At 26.3% G+C, this 21296-nt stretch overlaps 1 protein-coding gene across 4 annotated transcripts in view; it reads right to left on the bottom strand.

Moving 5' to 3' along the window:
• Positions 1 to 2047: 2047 nt before the first annotated feature.
• LOC126901804 (neuroligin-4, Y-linked-like) overlaps positions 2048 to 21296 on the bottom strand; it is a 210704-nt gene continuing 191455 nt past the window's right edge. For all 4 annotated transcript variants that reach the window (XM_050678568.1, XM_050678567.1, XM_050678569.1 and 1 more), the window contains exons 8-12: positions 9461 to 9612; positions 8864 to 8976; positions 8632 to 8780; positions 6448 to 6997; positions 2048 to 5496 (exon numbers count right to left, since the gene is read on the bottom strand). In XM_050678568.1, coding sequence (XP_050534525.1) covers positions 5033 to 5496; positions 6448 to 6997; positions 8632 to 8780; positions 8864 to 8976; positions 9461 to 9612 — 1428 coding nt within the window. In that variant the 3' untranslated portion in view covers positions 2048 to 5032. The remainder of the gene's footprint in view (positions 5497 to 6447; positions 6998 to 8631; positions 8781 to 8863; positions 8977 to 9460; positions 9613 to 21296) is intronic.

Genomic DNA, 21296 nt, shown 5'->3' with positions numbered 1-21296 from the left:
ATTATTTCGGTAGTTATAACGGTATTTGAAAATATTGACTGGAGGTGAAGTATGGATTTAGTTATTTTTGTCATTACGCGTTACTCTGGTTCTTCTTCCATTTTATATTTCAAATGCTACTAATTTTCGAAGTACTATATTAAAGTTGTTATTGATCAGTTGCTTTCTTAATTAAATTATTTTTTATTTTATAAGTTAAATATGTATGTTGTTTTTTTTTTTAATACAGTTGACACCTTCAAAAAGTAAAAGGGATAAATTAAAAAAAAATTATTTATTCATAAAAATTACAATTCTAAATTATTGAATACTAATATCATACTAAATTTATTTACTATAATAAGTATTTATTCATGTCCTATACTCATAAACTATAAAACTTGTAATCAGGTTATAATTATGAATTCCTTCTAAAAATTAAACATACACAGATTTGCATTGAAGGGTTTTTATGATAGTGATTTTTATCACTTTTAGAAATTATTTATATTTGTCCCCACTTTGTCGCATCTTCATGTCGAGACACCACTGTGCAAGATTTTTTTTATGTTTAATACAGGTTTGTATAACATTACAATACAACATATTTTACCTTTATGTTTTAATTAGGGAAAATAATAAATAGTTTCAAAGGGGAGGATGAATCCAATTATATTAAAAACTGCTTAGCTAATTTATTCAAAGATAAAATATAGAAACTCATAATTCATTCTCAAAAGAGTTCCCAAAATAATTGCTGACAAAAATAGCATTAAGAACTTTCACATTTTTAGTAAAACTTGTAGTAATCAAATTTATGGATCATAATTTAAAAATAGTGTTATCATATATTTTGATTTTCTAGCTATAACGATAATACAACTGAGAAAGCTATCATTAACTTATTAAAGCACAGGCTAAAGATAAACAACTATATATTTGTACACTTGTAATTTTATGTTTATGTTAAAAATTATATTATAGTAAAANTACACTTGTAATTTTATGTTTATGCTAAAAATTATATTATAGTAAAATAGAATATATTTTTTAATTATTTATTCATTTTTTTCCTTATATATATATTTAATTGATTTTGTTATTAAAAAAAAAATAATTTTCATGTTTTAAAAATGCGTTGTATCTAATTTTAAATACATTCATGGCTACTCTTATATTTATTATATTTTTACTTATTGTATTAGTGAATAAATCTATAGTTTTAGATTTCATTTATTAATAAATAAATTATTTCCTAATTTATAAGCTTATACGTTTGTATTCAAAAAAATTGAGTTGACATACTTTTATGCTATATGGGATATATTATGAGGTATATAATATATAACTCATGTTATGAAAACATATGTTTTTATATGATAAAAATTATGTCCTTTTTCAATGTTTTAATTCAGTTTTGGGATTTAACATGAGTTCTACGGTCTAATATCTTTTTGCACTTAAGTTCACCAATGGTGTATTGGCATGATCGTTTATGTTATAAAATATTGATACACAAGTAACTGATCTGGTGCAACAAATTTTTTCATAAATACTAATTCATTTACTATTCAATAGTGTATTTGGAAGCGCTCTTTTTAAATATTTTATTTTAATTATCAAGTTGTTTTTACAATAAATTTTTAACTATTTGTCATAAAACACTAAGTCGCTCTTATTTATTCCTACAATTTAAACACAAATTTGAAATATAAACTTGATAATTATAAACAAAAAATTATAACCTTTACTGTTTAATAATTCTGTATTATGTTGTTTAAGATGAGATACAAATTTTAGATAAAAATAGACAAGACAAAAATCAATAATTCAATTTATTTTCATGAAACAATAAAAAACATTTCACGACAATGAAATTAAAAAAATTACAATGATCTCATTTTTAACGGTCTATTAATAAAAAATTATTTTCAAAAGATTTTGATCTGTACAGAATGAGATTTTTATAAATTTAATACTTATCTAATAATGATAATTATAACAATAGACTAAATCTATATTACATATCGAAATAACGATACAATAACTATATCTAATAATATTCTTTTTGAACTTGTGATGGTAATTTAAATAGTGATGTACTTTATGAATTATTAGAAGTTATTTTATAATAAACAAATAAAATAAATTAAAAACAAATTTATTGGTGAATATTTACTATAGAAAATTATTTTTTTATGTGTAGTAGACATATCAAATATTTTTTATTTCACATTGAAATTTAATAAAATTTATTAAAATGTAAGTGAAATTTTTGAGTGTCGAGTATATGAACACTTCGGTCATAAATGTCCATTTACTTTTAAAATAAATAAATTTGAAATCTTTTAAATTTTTTTTTTTGAATTATAAATAATGAGTCACATATAAATAATGAACTTAGGGTAAGGCGGGACAAGATAGCAAGTTTAAGTTTTTAGTATTTCTTTTTGACATCTATTAACGGATTTAAAATCTGAAATTTGCATGAAAATTACTTCTATATATAATCTAATATTACAATTGCATTCAATCGTCTCTTTCATCTTCTTATAGGCAAAATATGAGTTTTCCGGAAAATTGTCATTTTTTCTCCAACTATGAGGTGAGGTGACGAAAACGATAATAAACTTTGTAATCAAAACTATTGCAAAGAAATAGGTCTCTTATAAATGAATAGATATTAAATAGTTATTTTAGAATATTTAAGAGAGAATTAGAACATTTTTTCATAGCATACTAATATCTTAAGTTTTGATGTTCAAAAATGATGTAGAAGTACGCTAAACATGGATTTCTAACCACAACAAAAATAATTTTGGTTATAAACACCTTCGCGTTCTTAAATTATTAAAACACACACACACATGTGTTTATAGTATTGAGTATCATTGTGAACCACATGAGGCTTTTATGCTAACTAGATTTCGCTACTATTCTTATATAAGTACCGAATTCGTCATCTTACCCTATATGAAGTCAAAAAAAAATGTTTGAAGTCAACATATGTATACTGTTTAATTTTTATTATAAGTTCATTGAATAACCCAAAGTAAATTAAGATAACAATAAGGTAACCTTTTTTCTATACTATGTTCCAGTATTTTAAAATGGAGTTAGTGCATTTGAGTTTTTAAACATTTAAATAGTTTTTAGTTTAATTAAAAATTTACACTGGAATGATATTTGTTTGCGCGTTAAAAAAATAAACAAAATACTGTTTGACCTTAAGATTAGCTACTGTAAGACTATTGTTGGCAAAGTTACAAAATTATTTATATTACCACATTAAAAATAATCTCATATTTTTACAAACGTTTTAACCACCATTGCAAAATTTATCATTTTACCAAAAAGTAATTTGATCCAACTTGTGACTTCGTTTGGGTGTATTTTGTTTGTACTGAAATGAGAATCAAACCCTTTTTAAAAATGTATTAGGGTGAAATATAATTTTAAACAAGAACTGAGTATATAATCATGCCATTCATATTACTTAAAACGTCAACGCAAGTATGTACCTCAACTATCAAGGGACAGGGTTAGCCCTACACTATTGTGATTTCTTGTCGTTACTCAAGTTAAAGTTTATATTATAAGATTTCTCATGTTGAAGTTTGTGTTAACTTTTTACCCGAGACTTTGTGGCTATCAAAACAAAAAGATATGACATATTACGAAGTATAAAAGCTTCTCAGGTATATGTCATAAATTTCTTTGTTTATTATAGTTATAACTTTTTAGTGTATATGCAAGCAACTCAAAAATATAATAAAACAGAAGTAATAGTATTCAATGCACACGTAAAAATGTTTTTGAAGGAATCATGTAAGTTAAACAATTTTTTTATGGTCACCCATTGATATATAATGATTGTTTAGTATTATTTAATGATTGTGGAAAACTGAAATTACAACGTCAAAATATCTTTATTTAATAATTATAAAAAAAAAGTTTTATTTGTATTCATGAAATTAATAACCTCGCTTAATTAAAAAAAAATAAAAACATTCTATCATTGATTTTAAAAGATTAGGATTATATGTGTTAATGTCAAACTATTATTTTGCTAAATAAAAACTTGAGTTATAAAAGTTCAGTTAAAAAATTCAAACATATTTATTTATCATATAATTGGATGCTGTAATGTTCATTAATATCTATGAAACATTATTATGTCACAATTACCATGAAATATGACAACCATAATGACGTTTATTTTACAGAATTAAGGCAAATTATCATGTTATGAGATAGTGTTTATTCTAAAGTTAGTTTTCAATTTAAAACTTTTGTGTGTTGACTTATAATGTTGAAGTTACCATAAAAATTTCAATTAAAATATCTGATAGAATAAGTTAATTAATAAAATTACCTTCACAAAGTTTATGAATTAAAATTTACTTACATCACATGTTTGTTAAAATTTTCGAAAAGCTATAAATTTATACTGTCTTTATCATTCATAAGACTATTCCATAATAGACAGTTTACATCACATGATTTTACTTAAAAGTAATTATAAATTAACATAATAAATAAACTTTGTTATATTTTTTCGACAATATATGTCTGGTAACTAGTTTTAAACAGTGAAAATTTGACAAATATAAAGAAAACATTTTATTACAATAAACAAATCGTTTTTACACAAATATGAATAGTTGATATTTATGTAATTGAAATTATTTATTAATCTCAACTTTATTAAAATACGAACAACTTAGGGCATTTTATAAATTAACACTACATTGACATTTTAATGAGAGTTGCTATTATTAATCGTATTACCCGTACATCACAATGCTTAAATTATTTTATATTATACTGTACAAAATAATAATAATAATAAAAAAAATATTGAATTTTCCATCGTTCAACAAATAAATTATTTTTAACTCTGCGAAGACTCTTAATGTCATAAAAAGAATAAGTCACTTTGTTGTGTTGTTCCGGAAGATTCACGGAGTTGATGGCATATCCTCGTCAGGTCGCTGGCCAGTCTGTTGATGTCGGTGTCCGACGATCGACGGTGGCCAGCACTTTTCGACTGTCACACGTGCAGTTCCTCCACCGTTTTCACCGCTTCCGAAGTTGTAGGCACTATGGGTTGGGCCACATTAATGCATGTGCAAGCCGGTATCGCTGTCTGACCATGCCGCCTAAGAGTACCACTATGCTGATGGTGATGGTGATTGTGATGATGATGATCCGGGCGAGGACACTTTGGCGGTGGTGGTGGTCGAGGCAACGTGGCCGCACCACCACCGGTCCCCCCGTGATAATTTTGAGTGACGTCGGCGAATTCGACAGGTGGCAGTTGAGAGGGCCTAGTTAAAGTACTTCCACCATTAACAGAAACACTATGGTGTACCGGCATGACATGCAAATCACCACCGAGATCAGGTGGTGGTGCTGGCTGTGGTGAGGAAGCTAGTGGTTTTTTGAGGATCGAATGAGGTTGTTTTTGAGATGCAGCCGTTCGACTTTCCATCATTTGTAGTAATTCTGTAGCACCTTTATGACAAAAAAAGTTATTACAAAAAAATTAAACAACATCTATAAAATAAATTTATTTAATTTTAATAAAGAGTTTTAATTTATGACCCAATTAAAAATATTGCCATTTTTTAGCAGACAAAAAACTATTTTATTGATCGCAACCATTTGTTTATGAAAAGAGTTGTTTCGTGTCATTTATTACTATTATATTAAATAAGTTCATTGAAAAACTGATCCATAATTAACAAGAATGGACAACACGATCATATAATATCTTGAAAGTATGATGGTCTATATTTTCTATGATGTCAAGTTCGATTTTTCTGCTTTAAGTATGGATTGTAAATTATTTATATTAGAGCTGATATTAAAAATAATTTTTGCTTAAATGTATAAAACCCTAGATTAAATGTTTGGTAAAAAATGGTCTCGGGGGAGGAGGCTCTCAGCGATAAAATCAAAATTAGGAGCTTGCATAAATGTCACATTTGCCAATTCCAGGCAAAAACATAATTAATGATTATGTTGAATTGTTTGGGATTTAATATCAGAAACGATACCCAACTAGAATCGGTGTTACCCTTTTATAGTAATTATTTACGACACCGAAACGATACTGAGTCTCTATACAATAATATTATTTAAAATAATTTATAATGTAGCAGGGGCTCGTAAATAATTCGTGTAATAATATTAACCAACAATTTGAGTGAGTAATAAACGTTATTAAAAAACAAATTCACTTAACGTTCCAGTTTTGAAGTTGATGGATAAAAAAAAAAAATGCACATTAAAATTATTTGTGATACTATTTTCTGAACAACTGACAATAACGCTAAAATGTTGGTTAGTTTTTAAATTTTAAGTCATGAAATGTCAAAATACGTTGCCCAATATTTCATGTTTTATTGTTTTCCCCAAATAACGTGATACGGATTTGCATTGAAATAATCTTAAAATATTTACCTCCAGTCGAACATAGATTAGTCATTGGTCCACCATTTTCTGGTCTTTTCATATTTTTTATCTTGTCATTCTGTCTACCATCTTCGTCGTCATCTGCAGTATTTCGACTTCCACGACGGCCACCATTACCCCCAGTTGATTTGTTGTAGTAAATGACAGCGAATATCATAATATTGAGAAATAGCAGCGAACATCCAATGCCTATAGCTACTGCCAATGCCAACGGGAACGAGGCATAACCTGGTGTTCCAGCTCCGCTAGCACCGCCATCGTCCTGCCCTTCAGGTGAAGTAGACCGATTGTCCTCTTTATCACCAGAAGCTGCATCTTTGAGCTGTCGTTCATCGTCGACTTCGCCGCGATCCGATGAAGAGGAAGACGCTACTACAACCGGTGGTGGCTGTAAAACTGTAGTTGTGGTGGTGTTCTCAGGAATGGAAACACTTCCGGCATTCACTAAAGTTTTGTTGCCACCCATGTGTTGTACAACTATTGGTGGCTGTCCGCCTCGGAAGTAAGATTCCGGAAACCTAGTGGTCCGTTCCGTACCCTAAGTAAATAATTAGTTTAATTATGAGCTTTAAAATAAGAAAGTTTAATATTAAATAAATAGAATTGTTATTTGTTTTAAAAAGAAACAATACCAAGTAAATGATGGTTTTTTTTCACGCGGAATAACTTTAATAGTATTATTTTTAATTATTTATTCATTTATGAATACCAAACAGCTTAGAAAAAATGACACTTGTATCTCATCATTGAATCATCAATTCATTGAATATAAACCACGAGGCTTGAAAAACAATTGTAACTAATAATTAACTGCAATGGTTTTTTATCATTATAACTCATAACATAATATATTTATGTATTTTAAAATAAAATTATAGAATTTTCGAAATAGTCTCAGAAAAATGAATTTTAATATCGACATTAATTATCAGACTGTAAACTATTATGCAAAATTAACATTTCTGTAGTGATAAGAATGAAATATTTACAATTTTAAAATCACACTATCAGGAAATGCTAAATTGCTAAATGCCTATAAATTATGTTCTTAATGTTTGGTTCGTTAGTGAACTTATTCCTTTGAAATATACCCGTCGCTTTATTTAAGAATAAGCTGCTGCGGACTAAGAATGTGTGCCAATGAAGCTTAGACAACTAACTTTAGCGTACTACCATCTGCAAACACTTCTAAACAAATATATAATTTACGATAAGTCTTTGGTAGATCCTCTTATTATTTATAGTTCAATCTTGAATAAAATAAGAAGGGATTCAAATACATAAATTGCAAGAGTATAGGGTAATTTTCTCAGTGTGGACAATATTTCCTTATTTGCCTAGTAGAATTATCCAATGTAAAAGTATACATTTATTAGTTTCCAAAATACTTCTAAACAAAAAAACTACCAACTGCACCATTTCGTATTGTTTAGTTTTTATTAACTTTAAAATAAACAATACATTAATTAGATATCAATATTTAAGTTTAATTAATTTGTATCATTCAAATGACTTATAAAATCATTTTATTAATAATTTTCTACAGAAAAAAAGAAAAACATATTTTTAGGTATTACCAACATACAATATATTGTATTTATTTCATAAAAATATTTTAAAGTTAGTTTTTGTGTATTTATTAGTACACCTTTTATACGTGAAAAAAATTCACCGAATAAAAGATATTGGATTATTTCTTGTTAAAAATGAAATTCCACTGTGTATTCTTATACAGCAATATCATTTGGAATCTATAGTATGTCAAATTATATTGGAATTTATAAGAATATAATGTGAATTATTAAAAAAAAAACGTTTTCCCTAATATTGTACATTGTAGACATTGTTAGAGCATCAAATCAAAGCAAATACTTTAAACATGACATTTTAAATATGATTTATTTTTATGATAACTTTTTAGTTACTTGTACTTTGAAATTGTTGAAATTTCAATAACATTATGATAAGATTTATATATATTTTATAAAAAATTGAACTTTAAAAGAAACTTTTTAAAAGAATATAATTTTGTGGAATTTAATAAAATCAAATTATGTAAATAAATTATGGGAATACTATTAAAATATTTTTAAATTGAATAACAATGGAATTGATAATTTTTTTATGTATTAATTTTATAATAGAAAACACCGTTAATTGTCAAATACTCACAGGCTTAAAGGTCATCATTTGTAAATCTGACTGAAACATGTGATGAGAATACGGAACATCTTCTCCTGGTTTATGTAACTCAGGTACTAAATTTAACCAAAATGATAACCTGTGTGCCCTGTAGTGACTCTTTAATTTCGGTTTCGTATCTAAAATATAAATTATAAATAATAATTTAACAACTCAATGTCTGGAGAAATAATTTCTCCAAACATTCTGAAATAATATATACCAAGACTCAAGTATTTCTTATGAACAGTTTCATAGGCTGTCCATTCAATATTTTTAAATCGACCATGTTCTTGTTTATGTAACATATCTTGATCTTGAGGTTCATTAGGGTTCCTTTGAAAATAAGTGAATAAAATTACTATTATTTATTTATTCATTTTGAATTATATTTAATATTTTTACTAACATAAAATTACATTTATTTATTACATTCAATCTATAGAAAAAATATTAATACCTTTCATCTAGTTAGGAAACCTAGTAAGAAAAACTTTCTTAAAAAAATAAGAAAGGCGTTTTCAGTTATAGAGTAGAAGTGTTTTGCTCGGATATTAAAAATGATGAATTTCAAAAAATTCATATTATTAAAATATGTCATACCAACATCAATACTATCAATGAACAAGCATTGTCTCGATAGATCTATGACCTACATCATAAAGAGTGATAATGTAGAGAGTTAAATGACGCATTTAAGGATATTACTATGATAATAATGGATGTAATAAGTGTACATAGTGCGATATTACACTTCATATTTATGGTGTGAGATAGTGTTTTTTTACTAAATTTTATGTAAATAAAGTATAATACTTACCCTGTACGGGCAAAATTGCTCCAGTAAATAACCGCAGCTTCGGATAGCAGGATTTCTGACTTGGTGTAATTTCTCGGAAAATGCATCAATCCACCCACTAAAGGAGCCCCAAATATGTAAGGCAACTCTTCCCCGTGGACACAGCCTTGTCTCTGAAAAAATGTAATGATTGTCATTTGTTTGAATTTACACTTCGTTACTTAATAATTTAAAGATAAATAACTGCGCTGACTACATTATCATTTCACAGAGAGACGTCATTTGTACTTTTTAGGTTTACTCAATAAAACTGAAAAATAACCTTTTCATAATTTATTTTTAACATATATTTCTAAAAAATTATTCTTACAAAGAAAACTAATAGTTACACATACATAGTTCTTACATTGTTAAAATACAATAGGTGTCCTCTTGTTTCCGTGTATGATTTCGAGGAAATTCAAAATTAAACAGGAAAACTGACAATAAATAAATACGGATAACAATAATGTATGCCTTGTGAGGATTGTCGGTGAAATACACCCGTATTGAAAAAATTATCCAATTATGCTATTGGAATAATTGTGTGTATGGGTAATTTTAAGTATTATTTATTATGCATAAATCATAACAATGTACGAATTCCCATGAAATATATTGTATATTTTTTGTATTGCAAATGTTTTACCACAGTTACCAAATATTGACGAGTATTGTATAACTTTAGTTAATCCAAAAAAAAAAAAAAAATTACTTGGAACGATTCCACGATCACGGCCTAAGTATAATCGATTGGGGACAATACTTACACATGCCACACGAGCTCGCTAATAATTTATAGGAAGTGCCAGATAACACTGTTATAGCTTACGGAAATACCAATGCAATCGTAGGGGCACCGAGAAGGAATGGTACTTATTGGAATTTTGAAATTATATTAGCGCAGTGTTATCTTCGTTATCCGCGATGAGCCTTGAAGCGGAGAATAGCACTACGACAAGATAACGGTAACAGGATGAAACCGTAATACTCTTGTACATAGCAACAACAGTATTAAGATACAGGTCCATTTTTTTGCATAGAGTAAAATTTACATTTTCATCGTACGCGTTCTAGTATTTCTCCAAGAGATTTTACGCTTTTATTTATTTTTTTAAAGACAACCGTGGTTTTGTACCGGTAATTTTCATTCTTTTGTACCATTGCGATGATGCTCAAAGGTTTTTCCGGAAGTTCGTTATGAAACCGCATAATAAACTAGTGCGTGCCAAACTTATTCGGGCAGAAAGGCTCAAAACGATTATTATTTTATTTGTTTTTTTTTTAATACACTTTATTTTACTTTTGGCAATACCGCGTTTTGGCCACTAACGAAAAAAAAAAAAAAGAAATACATAATTTTTTGTATTATTCGTTTAAAATATCGCGAAATATAATTTTAATGTAATCGCCTAAAATGAAGTTTATTTACCTATAAATATATTTTTACTAACACAATATTTTGTTAAGATTTATTCAATAATTAATTCATTAATATTTAACGTAGTTTCATTTTACACTGTACGCTGAAAATGAAAACATCAGAATACATATTTTTTATTGTTTATTTCTTGTTGTAACTGACTATTTACTTTACAAATATAAAATTTCGAAATGTTATTATAATTTAAAGACTTTTGAAATTATATATAATGTAAATATATATTATTATAACTAAATAGGTCTAAAAAATAAAATGATTTTTCTGGGAAAAAAGGTTTCATTTGACATGGAAATAATGGAAATTTCAACGTAAGCCTTTTTTTTTTTGTAATGGAATTATTCTTTATAATACACTACTGAATATATGTAGTATAAAAGGAACGACGTTTTCTTCGTATGAGAGGAAAATTGTAATTTGTGGTAAGTGTATGAATTCTTTATTGCAACGTACATAAAATCATTATTTTTTAATGGAGACAAATTATGTCAAAGAAAAATATTAGTTACATTCTGAAATTAAAACATCATTTTTTTCGTTTTTTCTCGTCGTCTGTTTGTATAAGATGTAAATATTTACATAGACGATATAAAAAAAATCACTATTTCGGTATACCCGGCATTTAATCCAATTACAATTGTTGTTTATTTACTAAACAATATATTTTTTATTTAGAAGAACTGAATAGGAGAATAGTGTTAACGTTTAAAATTGAAAAATATCATATGCTTTCAATAAAATTCTATTATTATTTTTTATTTTCATTGGTGTGTACTGGATGAGTTGAATTTATTAAGTATTCTGAACTTATTAAAGCATTCGAAGTTATAAATTATAATTGATTATGTTTGTTCGAAGCGTCGATTCATATAGATGCAGGTTATAAAATAAATATGTCAACATCCCTCTGTAATACGTATACAACTTTGAAGTGACACTTCCAACTTATTTATGGTTTGCCATTAACTGAACGACAAACTAACATTTTTATAAAAAAATGTTATTATTCTTAGTTTATTCCTCGATTATTCCATGTTTTTTTTCTTAATGTCATTAGTCAAACTTAAATATTACTGTATTTTATCTTTTATGGTAGTTATAATATTTGATTCACACGTATAATGTTAATTTATTGATTAAAGTGTAATATTATTGAAAAAATACAGTTTTTACTAAAACAAAAACAATAATTAATTAGATAATTTAGTAACGTATTATTTAATGTTTCAAGATGTTATTATCTATTCTAAATAATAAATGAACTGTATTAAAAGGATTTTCTTTTATTCTTTGCATTTTTTGTAATGTATTATGTAGTCTATAGGTCCAATAATATAGATAACTTTTATTGTTATTATTATTACTACTAAATCACAAAGAGTATCCACTTTGTCGAATTGCCATCATATCCTTTTTAGTTTAGATGGCAAAAGCCGAGAAGATAAAACGGACGGGGAGATGGAATAGAAGAAATATAAAGAATAGAATGAACCGGAAGCCACGATTTTCATTTTTTTTTTACTCAGTCTCATTTTTTCACGTTAGTACATTTTATTCATGTGGTTCGGGTTAAAATTACTAACGAACAATGGGATAACGGCATGAAAACCCGTAAAGATTATTTTTTTCCAATTCTAGTCACTTTGTACCAGGTGTCTTTTAAATGCTTGATGAAAATTATTTTTACTTAACTATGTGTTTAATAGAACAATATTACAGATTGTAGACAAGATGTTTTAATATTTCATTTTATATAAAATGTTTGACATATTATAGTGTACTTTGAAAAATAATTTTCTATGTGATACAATTGGACTAATAACATCAAGATATCAATAGATAATTGGTCAACAATCGCGTTATAAATTATTTTTAATAGATAATGAATTTTTAAACTTAATGAATCACTCTACACCAATCTAATCAATAGATGTTAAGTTTTGACAATAATAAAATAATGAGTTATGAGTTTTATTACATAAAAATATATCTTTTTTTTAAATTTTTACATTCTCTCATTACAAAAGAACATCATTTGAAGTATTTATAAATGTATTCACACGTACTAACATTTATTTAGACTTGGTATAAAACATAGAAGATGTAAATAACATTTTTCTGTCAAATAAAATTTAATATTAAGACTTTGTTATTTTTGAAACTATAATTTTTAAAAAGGATATAAATAAATTGCAGCTCGACATGTTATTTACGAATTCGGAGACAGTTGAATTCCGTTCCTTTGGTTCAACATACAAATAAATTATGGTCTGTGTATTTTATTTTATGACAACAAATCTTTATTGTTTGATTGCTTAAAAACTAAGTTTTAGTCCTTTCATTTCATTTAATTATCTAAAAACTCACCATTACTCTACGAGTACTACTTTTTAGGTAGTTTTGTTTATAGGTATTTTTGAGTATGTTTATTTTATATCATATAAAAAATAAAACCATTCCGAATAATTCAAGCAGGATTTCATAAATTTGTCTATTCTTATAAACAAAATTATTAGAACGGAATGATGAATAAAGTAAATAATGTAGTCAAGACTACATTATTAACTACACTTAATTTAATAGTATTTTCTATGTTGAAAATGTAAATCTGATACAATCAAACAACAGTTGACCGAGTTCTGTCAGTTCAAATTTTGTACTGCACTAATACAAATCAGATATCGCTGATTTGAATTGTCACATAAAATTCATTTCAGTAGAATGTTAGGAGTACATGTGCCACGACAATACTACCTTAATATAGAAAGCACTGCTATCACATTATAATGTACAGGTAGGGTACAGATAGCGTGTGGCAAAAGAATCCACCTCGCACGTGAGTCGAATATGCCATACCCTTCAAACATCCTTGTGCAATGTACGATGACGACACCCCCCCGAAAGTATAATGAATATTTTCGCGGACGTGTCAGCTTTTTGCGCCAGTGCCGTCACCACCGTGAAAATCCTTTTAGTCACACTCGGTGTCATCTTTATCTCCTCTACCCGTAGCTGATTTATAGTGTCTGTGCGATAAAAATAAACAGCAACTCGTGTTACGTTGTAATAGTTAAATAGCGTTTGTATAATAATAAAAAGTGTAAACGAATTCGCGTGGTCGTCAAATAATACCCTTCTCTTACTCACTTGACAATAAAATTTTATTTTCTGTCCGAGCGTTTTAGGCCATTCTGAAAATTGAATTCACGATTACCATACACGTACACACTTCCAAGTGAATACACATAGTGTTCTTAAAAGAACGAAACCTGACCGCCACCCTCCCTTTGGTCGTTATAACAAAATGTCCCCCGGGGTACTCAGTTCGGTCACATATCCCTCTGTTTAGTACCAAAGGGTCAGTCTTTAGGTTTAGTTATACTTTATAGCGACAGCTATTTCACATCAATTGTATCATAATTGTTATGATAGTAGCGTATTTAACGTATTGCTAGTGATACTCCTTAACAGCATATGGTTTCTATTTTTTAAACTATTTTTTTCCACGTTAATGAAATATTTGAAGTAAAAAGAGTAGCTTAACATGAGCAAGTTTAAATAAATGTTTTTCATAATTATAACGTTAGACATTACTTTTTTTGCACATAACCTATTTTAAAAACAAAATATTAAACCGCAACTTTTAATAAATTATTCATTAGGATGTAATTTAAAACAGATTTTAGGTAGTCTTCAGGTTGAAACGTTGTGAGCGTTCCAAATGCTTCATCGCTTCACCTACACAAGTTATCAACTTGAAAGTATTAATACTCGCATTGTTATTTAGTATATTAAACTGGTACTGTTTTATCTGCAAGTACATCGTTTTGGTGCTATATGGGGTTAAATAATGTGGAATAAATCTCGCATTGTTTCCATTGGTATTATACATATTTAATTGACAACTATCCCGTATTTTGGAAAGTGTGTAATACCGTAGAGAATCGAGTATGGTGACAAGAAGATAGACACCTAAGAAGGAATACCATGAACGTTAATTATTTAGAAATTGTGGTCTTTTGAGAGGTCGACTATAGAGAAAGGAAATTCCTGTGTTAGTGTTTAAATGCCATTTATTTAGTGTTGAATTCAGTGTTTTTCTGTGAAGTAGAAATTGCACACAATAGAAGTTTAGTGTAAAAACTTTTGAGCCCTATACATGGCATCAAAAAAAGTGATAAAACTTCATTTTTTTTATAGAATTATTTAAGGAAATTGAAAAAAATTATTTATGCGAATTGATAAGTGTTTATTATTTATAAATAAGAGTATAAGTTATATCAATAAAGTCATAGATATATCAATATTGTAATGCAATAATGAATCATTGTTCAAAATTGTGTATTAATTTTATAAGATAATATGTAATAAATAACAAAAATCAATTTAATAAAGATAGAATAATACAGTTGTTGATACCTCTTGCGTATGTATATGATTATAAAAATTAACAAAATAGGAAGGCTTTAATATCTTTAAGTATTTTCTTGGTATACTCTGACAGAATTCACTTGTAACTATTGATTTCACTTATCTGATTCATATGCAAGAAGTGAATAATCACACTGAAGTTTAATTCAAATAAACAAAACGACTATTTATATTAATTAAAAATATTCTAATATGAATAAATATAACAAAAACTTTTATAGTAACGGTTTATTTATTTTGTATCAATGTTACATTTTAAATTTATAGTTGCATTAAAATTAATAAAACCTTTACAATTATTTAGTTCTGAAAACATTAACAATGCAATTGATACTTTATTATAAAATGATAGTTTAAAACAGATTTAAAGGGAAAAAGTTCAGTAAACACTCTACACAACATGCAAATTTTTCATGTTATCAAAATTTTTCATTAGTTAATACCCATAAAAACAAAAAAAATCATCACTATACAACTGATCTAAAAACATTTTTAACACTTGCATACTCACATTAAAATTTAAGATAACCGATTATAGAAAAAACACTTTTTTCTTAAGGAATCTCCGCAAAGAGAAAATTATTCAGTTCAAAAACTTTACAATATTACGTAGTTATACAAAATATTTAGTTTATAGTTATACAGTTCGTTCTTATAATTTTTTTATCCAATCAACCGTTCATCAGTAACAGAATGTTAAAGTAAACACGACGAAAGTTTATAAAGCTCAAAGAAAACAAACACCATACTTTAAATTCAACCTATTTCAAAAATACTTTATTATTTAATACCATAACACGAATCATTAATTAAATAAATAAAATAGTTTCTAAGTAAAAATGTAAAAGTACTGCATTCATTTTTAGATTATATTCACTTCATAAATACCATGTGATTAAATATTTTTAAGACCATCAATAAGTTTATTCAATGTATATTATTAGGGTTACCGTGAACACATTGATAGGTTTTTTTGAAATAATATTTACAAGTGCCACCTGCTAGAATTGTTCAAAGATCTCAAAAAAAAATAATAATAATAAAATAAAACATTTTTGACAATCGGTCAACTCTAAGGAATGCCCCAAGAGGATAAAATGATACTCTAAAGCAGTTTTTTAGTTTTTTTTTCTACCTCATAAACATTAACTTTTATGAAAAAGTTTATAAAGACTTTTTTTTAGATATATTTTTCTATAAAAAAGATGTCTACGAACATTTTCATAAAATTGCATGGATTTAAATTAGATTTATTTTTATTAACACATAGTATGTATAAAATTTATTGTAAGAAACAATCTAAAAGTAGATATTAGAGGTAACTTTCGAAAGTTAAATGAGATCCTAATTCTTTTTTTTTAATATTAAATGAAGAATGGTCTAAAGAAAATGTTGACTAGTGATAATAAGTTTTATATTAATACTTTTGAGTTTATTTTATTTTTAGTTGTAGGCGAGAGCGGCGTGCAACGCTAAAGAACTCTTATTTGTGTATAATGCTAAAATAAAGCGTTGATAAATATTACCTAACCGCTCTTCACCTTTCCTAAATCTTTAAATTCTATTATCTCAAAATTTATAATTACAGTTGCCTTATGGATTATCGACCAGTCAAATTTGTTTAGACCAATCTCTATTTAATAGTAAAAAAATAATGAAAGGTTCCCGTTTGACATTCAAAAGTTACCCCTAAAATTTACCCTTAAAATAATTTTTTCTTACAATAAACTTAACATTTACTATGGTTAATAAAAATTTAAGTCTGTATATTGTTATAAAAAAATGAGGGCAGTAATCTTAGTAAATCACACTGTATATGTATAAAGTAAAAGAATAAAAAATTAAAAAAAAAAGCTGAATGAATTAAAATAAGGTAGCAAATAAATTAAAGGGTAAATATATTTTTTTGAAATTATTATGTTATAAATTTAACATTAACGTATTTATTAAACAATAAAACGTTTTCTTTTATGTAGTAAATTTTATTATAAAAGACTGAACTATTCTAATGCTTTAGCTGGCAACCCATAAGTTTTACTAATTCCTGTCGTTAAACGTTTGACCCTTTTAAACAAAACCATTAAAACATCTTGAGTAATAGTTTATGTGTTAGTACCTTGGTTATTTTTTAAAGAGATTTATTGGCTGTGTTCAGCTGTTGTGAACACTGCCAAAATGAAAATAAATTGTTAATACGTCTAACAAACTCTTTTTAAAGTTTTTTTTTTCATACAATTGTATTATATTTTGTATATATACTAAAAGGTAACATTTATAAATTATAATTGTTATAACTATTCCAAAGTTATTTTGTAATACAATGCATTTAAAATTCAATAACTTTAAACACGACAAAACTTATTTGATGTTAAACATAATCAAAATTTATAGTAAAGTCCATAATTTAATTAAAATTAAGATTTGGTGTTAATAAAAATGATAAATTACAATTGTTTTATACTCAAAAAATAACCGTCAGGTATTGATAGTATTACATATGAACTTCGAATGATTTTAAATGTTTAGTTTATTTGTAGTTTAATACATTTAAAAAACACTAGCTAAATATGATCAAAATTAAATAAGCGAATCTACCATTATGATCACATCCCAAAGGTCTATAAAAATGTATTCGTTTTACCTGCTTATGCTTCATGAAATTTTATGTGATCAATAAACTGTAAACAAGAACTAAAAGTACATAAAACTTGATGTTTTATTATTTATTTTTCAAAAACTGAAAATACGCTGATAAAGATAGAATAAACTTATTTGTAACTCGTTTGTAAAAAAGCGCGTATATATTTTTTCTTTATGCGTAAATTAACTTATTAAACAAAAAAGTTGAATTGGAAAATTAATAATATTTATTTTTAATTAAAATAATTAAGTTTCACATTTTGCTGAATAATATTTTTATATGAGTTCCAATTTCTGATTGACTTTTAAACGCAATGAAATATAAAATATTTTGCGTCAAATAAACAAAATGTTGTCATGTGTTAGATATTTTTTTACCTTCAACAAATATCTTTAATTGTTTTAGCGATTAAAAATAAAAAAAAATCTACGCTTCAGTAAAGCATTGTTACCTATAACCACCAAACTTTTCGGTATTTGCCTACAGGGTTTTTAGACAGTTTTGAGTATACGTAATAACCTTTAGAAACAAACGGTATTATTATTATTATTATTTTCAAGTATAAAACAATAATAATCACCTGCATTGTGTTGGTAATAGCCGTGGAACAATAAACCCAGTAAATGGCCCAAGTTCAATACGCTACATAATAACCCAAAACCTCAAAGTTTGCCAGTGTCCCGACGAACGAGACGAGACGGTAGTTCTTTTCGATATTGGGATAAGTTAAAATCCCAGACCTGTTTTTGTCAACATGGTAATAAATCCCTGTCTCTGCTCAGAACTTTGCGATTATCGTACTAGCACAAATCACAAAAGTATATTTATGTGCTTGGACCTTTCTTTTTGAGGAGAGCAGGTTTGGTTCCGAGTTAAAAGAAAGATAAACATGTAGTTTAAAATAAAATTCAATTTGTGTTTACTTGAATTTTCTTTCTTATGGTACAATACCAAATTGAGTAAAAAGTTCATTCGCCAGTATTACATTATACTCTTGTTTTTACGTAAAATGTTTATCTTGAAAATTTATAAATATTTTCATCTTTGAAATTTTCTATATACGAATAAACAACGTTCGAATGTCAAAAAATTGATTTTGTCCACCGACATAATTAAACTTAAAAGATTTTAAATTCGTAAACAAGTAACAAAAACTATAAGAAAATATAATAAATCAATACAACTTTAAAATAACTTGTGTTATTACTCCATTTAATTGTACTTGACAACGAAGTTTTATTTTATCTAGTTCCAAATGATAAAATAAAAAATTACCTTATTTCTTTTAATATTCAAGACAAAAACAAAACATAATTATACTTTTGGTCACCTTCAAGTTCAAACTTAAAATAAATATTAATGTTATCGAATTAAGAGTTTTTACTTATTAGGTATTACATTTGACCCTTTAATTTACATGAATTTCACATGCATTTATGCACTTCCAAACATCTTACGTACACCTTAAGAATATTTTGTAATATTTTCATCTTGGTTACATTACATATTCGGTTCTCGTAGTCATTCCCTGGTTGCAAATAGTTTACATTTATCTGGTGTAGTCACTCCACCCTCAAGATACTTAGTGTAAGTCTAATATGTGATAACCATGGTTTAAATTCTTAGATTTTAACTCTAAATAACCTTTTACATTTAAATAAATCAAGATTCCTTCAGATTTGAGTCAAAGGCACGTTTACGTCGGTGCGATAATGTAGAACATAATTAATCAATTTAACAAAGTACCAAATAATTTTAACTCTAATCATTCATCTTGCATATATTTCTATATTTTTGTATTAATTATATAAGATAACATTGTTTGTTATTTATTGCACTAAATTTTTATAATTTTAAATTAACTAAATAAATTTAGTTGCGATTTAATGTAAACAATAAAATAAGAACTTTTTAGTTTATCTAGAAAAATACCATATACTAATTTAAAATTATTGCACACTCTGTAAATTTCGTCGGATTATGAGTAATATTTTTTGGAAATTTTGTTTCATTATATAAAGTTCAGTAAGTATTTATTTTTGACAAATACTATCAATACCAATCCGACTTTTATTAAAAACTAATTTCCGTAAATTTTTTACTCAAATCTTCAATGTCTTTGGTTGAGTTCATTTCAAAGAGTTAAAACAGTGTAATATAAATTACACTGACTATAGACTTAATATAAAACGTGAATTAATGAACTTTTAGATCTATTTTGAAGTCTAATGTATTTTTTATTTTATTCTAAGATACTTTCATTAAGGGCATACCTACAATCGAAATATTCTGTTAAAAAAAAAAACGGCAATAATATAAATTATTATTATTTTTACTATACAATTACACGACTTTTATCGTTTTAAAAAATATAGACACGACTTATGAGCTAAAACATTTTTAGATAAAAGTAAATGTGTGTTTTAAAATTACATGTCTAAAGATCTCAAGTATAGTAGTCGGGCAAAGATTCATTATTCGGCCGTTTAGAGACTAGAGAACCATTCATTATGACCATGCTGACAGAATGTGTTATTTTCTTAGGTGAACTTGTATATTGTAAAGAGAGAAGAAAAAGAAATTAAACGATCTAAAGTTGAAATGACGGAGTTCTTTCATTTCTCGTTGGGCTGTTCATCATTTTCCATCGGACAATAAAATTGCTACAAGAGAAATAACAATAAAAACAGAACTTTTTCTTTTAGCATACTATGATTATAGGCCAAAATCTGTTATTTCAAAGATTATTTCACATATATAATTGTTAAATTTAATTATTTAAATTAAATTACTAATATTTTTATTTTTTATAAGAAGAATAAAACAAGTATTAAACAAATTGTTGCGTATTATTTCCAAAGATTAAATTGTATTAAATTTAATTTCAAACGGATTAAGTTGTGCTTCCATTAATCATTTGATGTAAAATCGTTTTATAGCGAATTTATAAAACTAATTAGTAGTATAATATTAAATTAATTATAATTTATGTTTATCTCTAACACCTATTATGTTATTATATTTTATAGTCAAGATTTGATCAACTTATAACATGACAAATAAATTTTAGTTACATTGATTTATGGACTAAATTTAAGGAAACATGATTGGTTTAATTTGTTGAGAAAAATTATAAAAAATTGTCCCTACAATTTGCTTAAAAAAGAAAATTTATGACAGTCTTATTTTGGAAGACAATCAGTGTTTTTTTTTTTTGTTACATTTTTGTTGACAATAAACTAGTAAAATAATAAAATAAATTATAATAAATATAAAACGTATTATGGTAATGGTATAACATTAAA

This window comes from Daktulosphaira vitifoliae, unplaced genomic scaffold (genome assembly GCF_025091365.1).
Source record: "Daktulosphaira vitifoliae isolate Bord-2020 unplaced genomic scaffold, ASM2509136v1 Scaffold_3, whole genome shotgun sequence".
Taxonomy (NCBI): domain Eukaryota; kingdom Metazoa; phylum Arthropoda; class Insecta; order Hemiptera; family Phylloxeridae; genus Daktulosphaira; species Daktulosphaira vitifoliae.
This window is presented reverse-complemented; position numbering and strand designations above follow the sequence as displayed.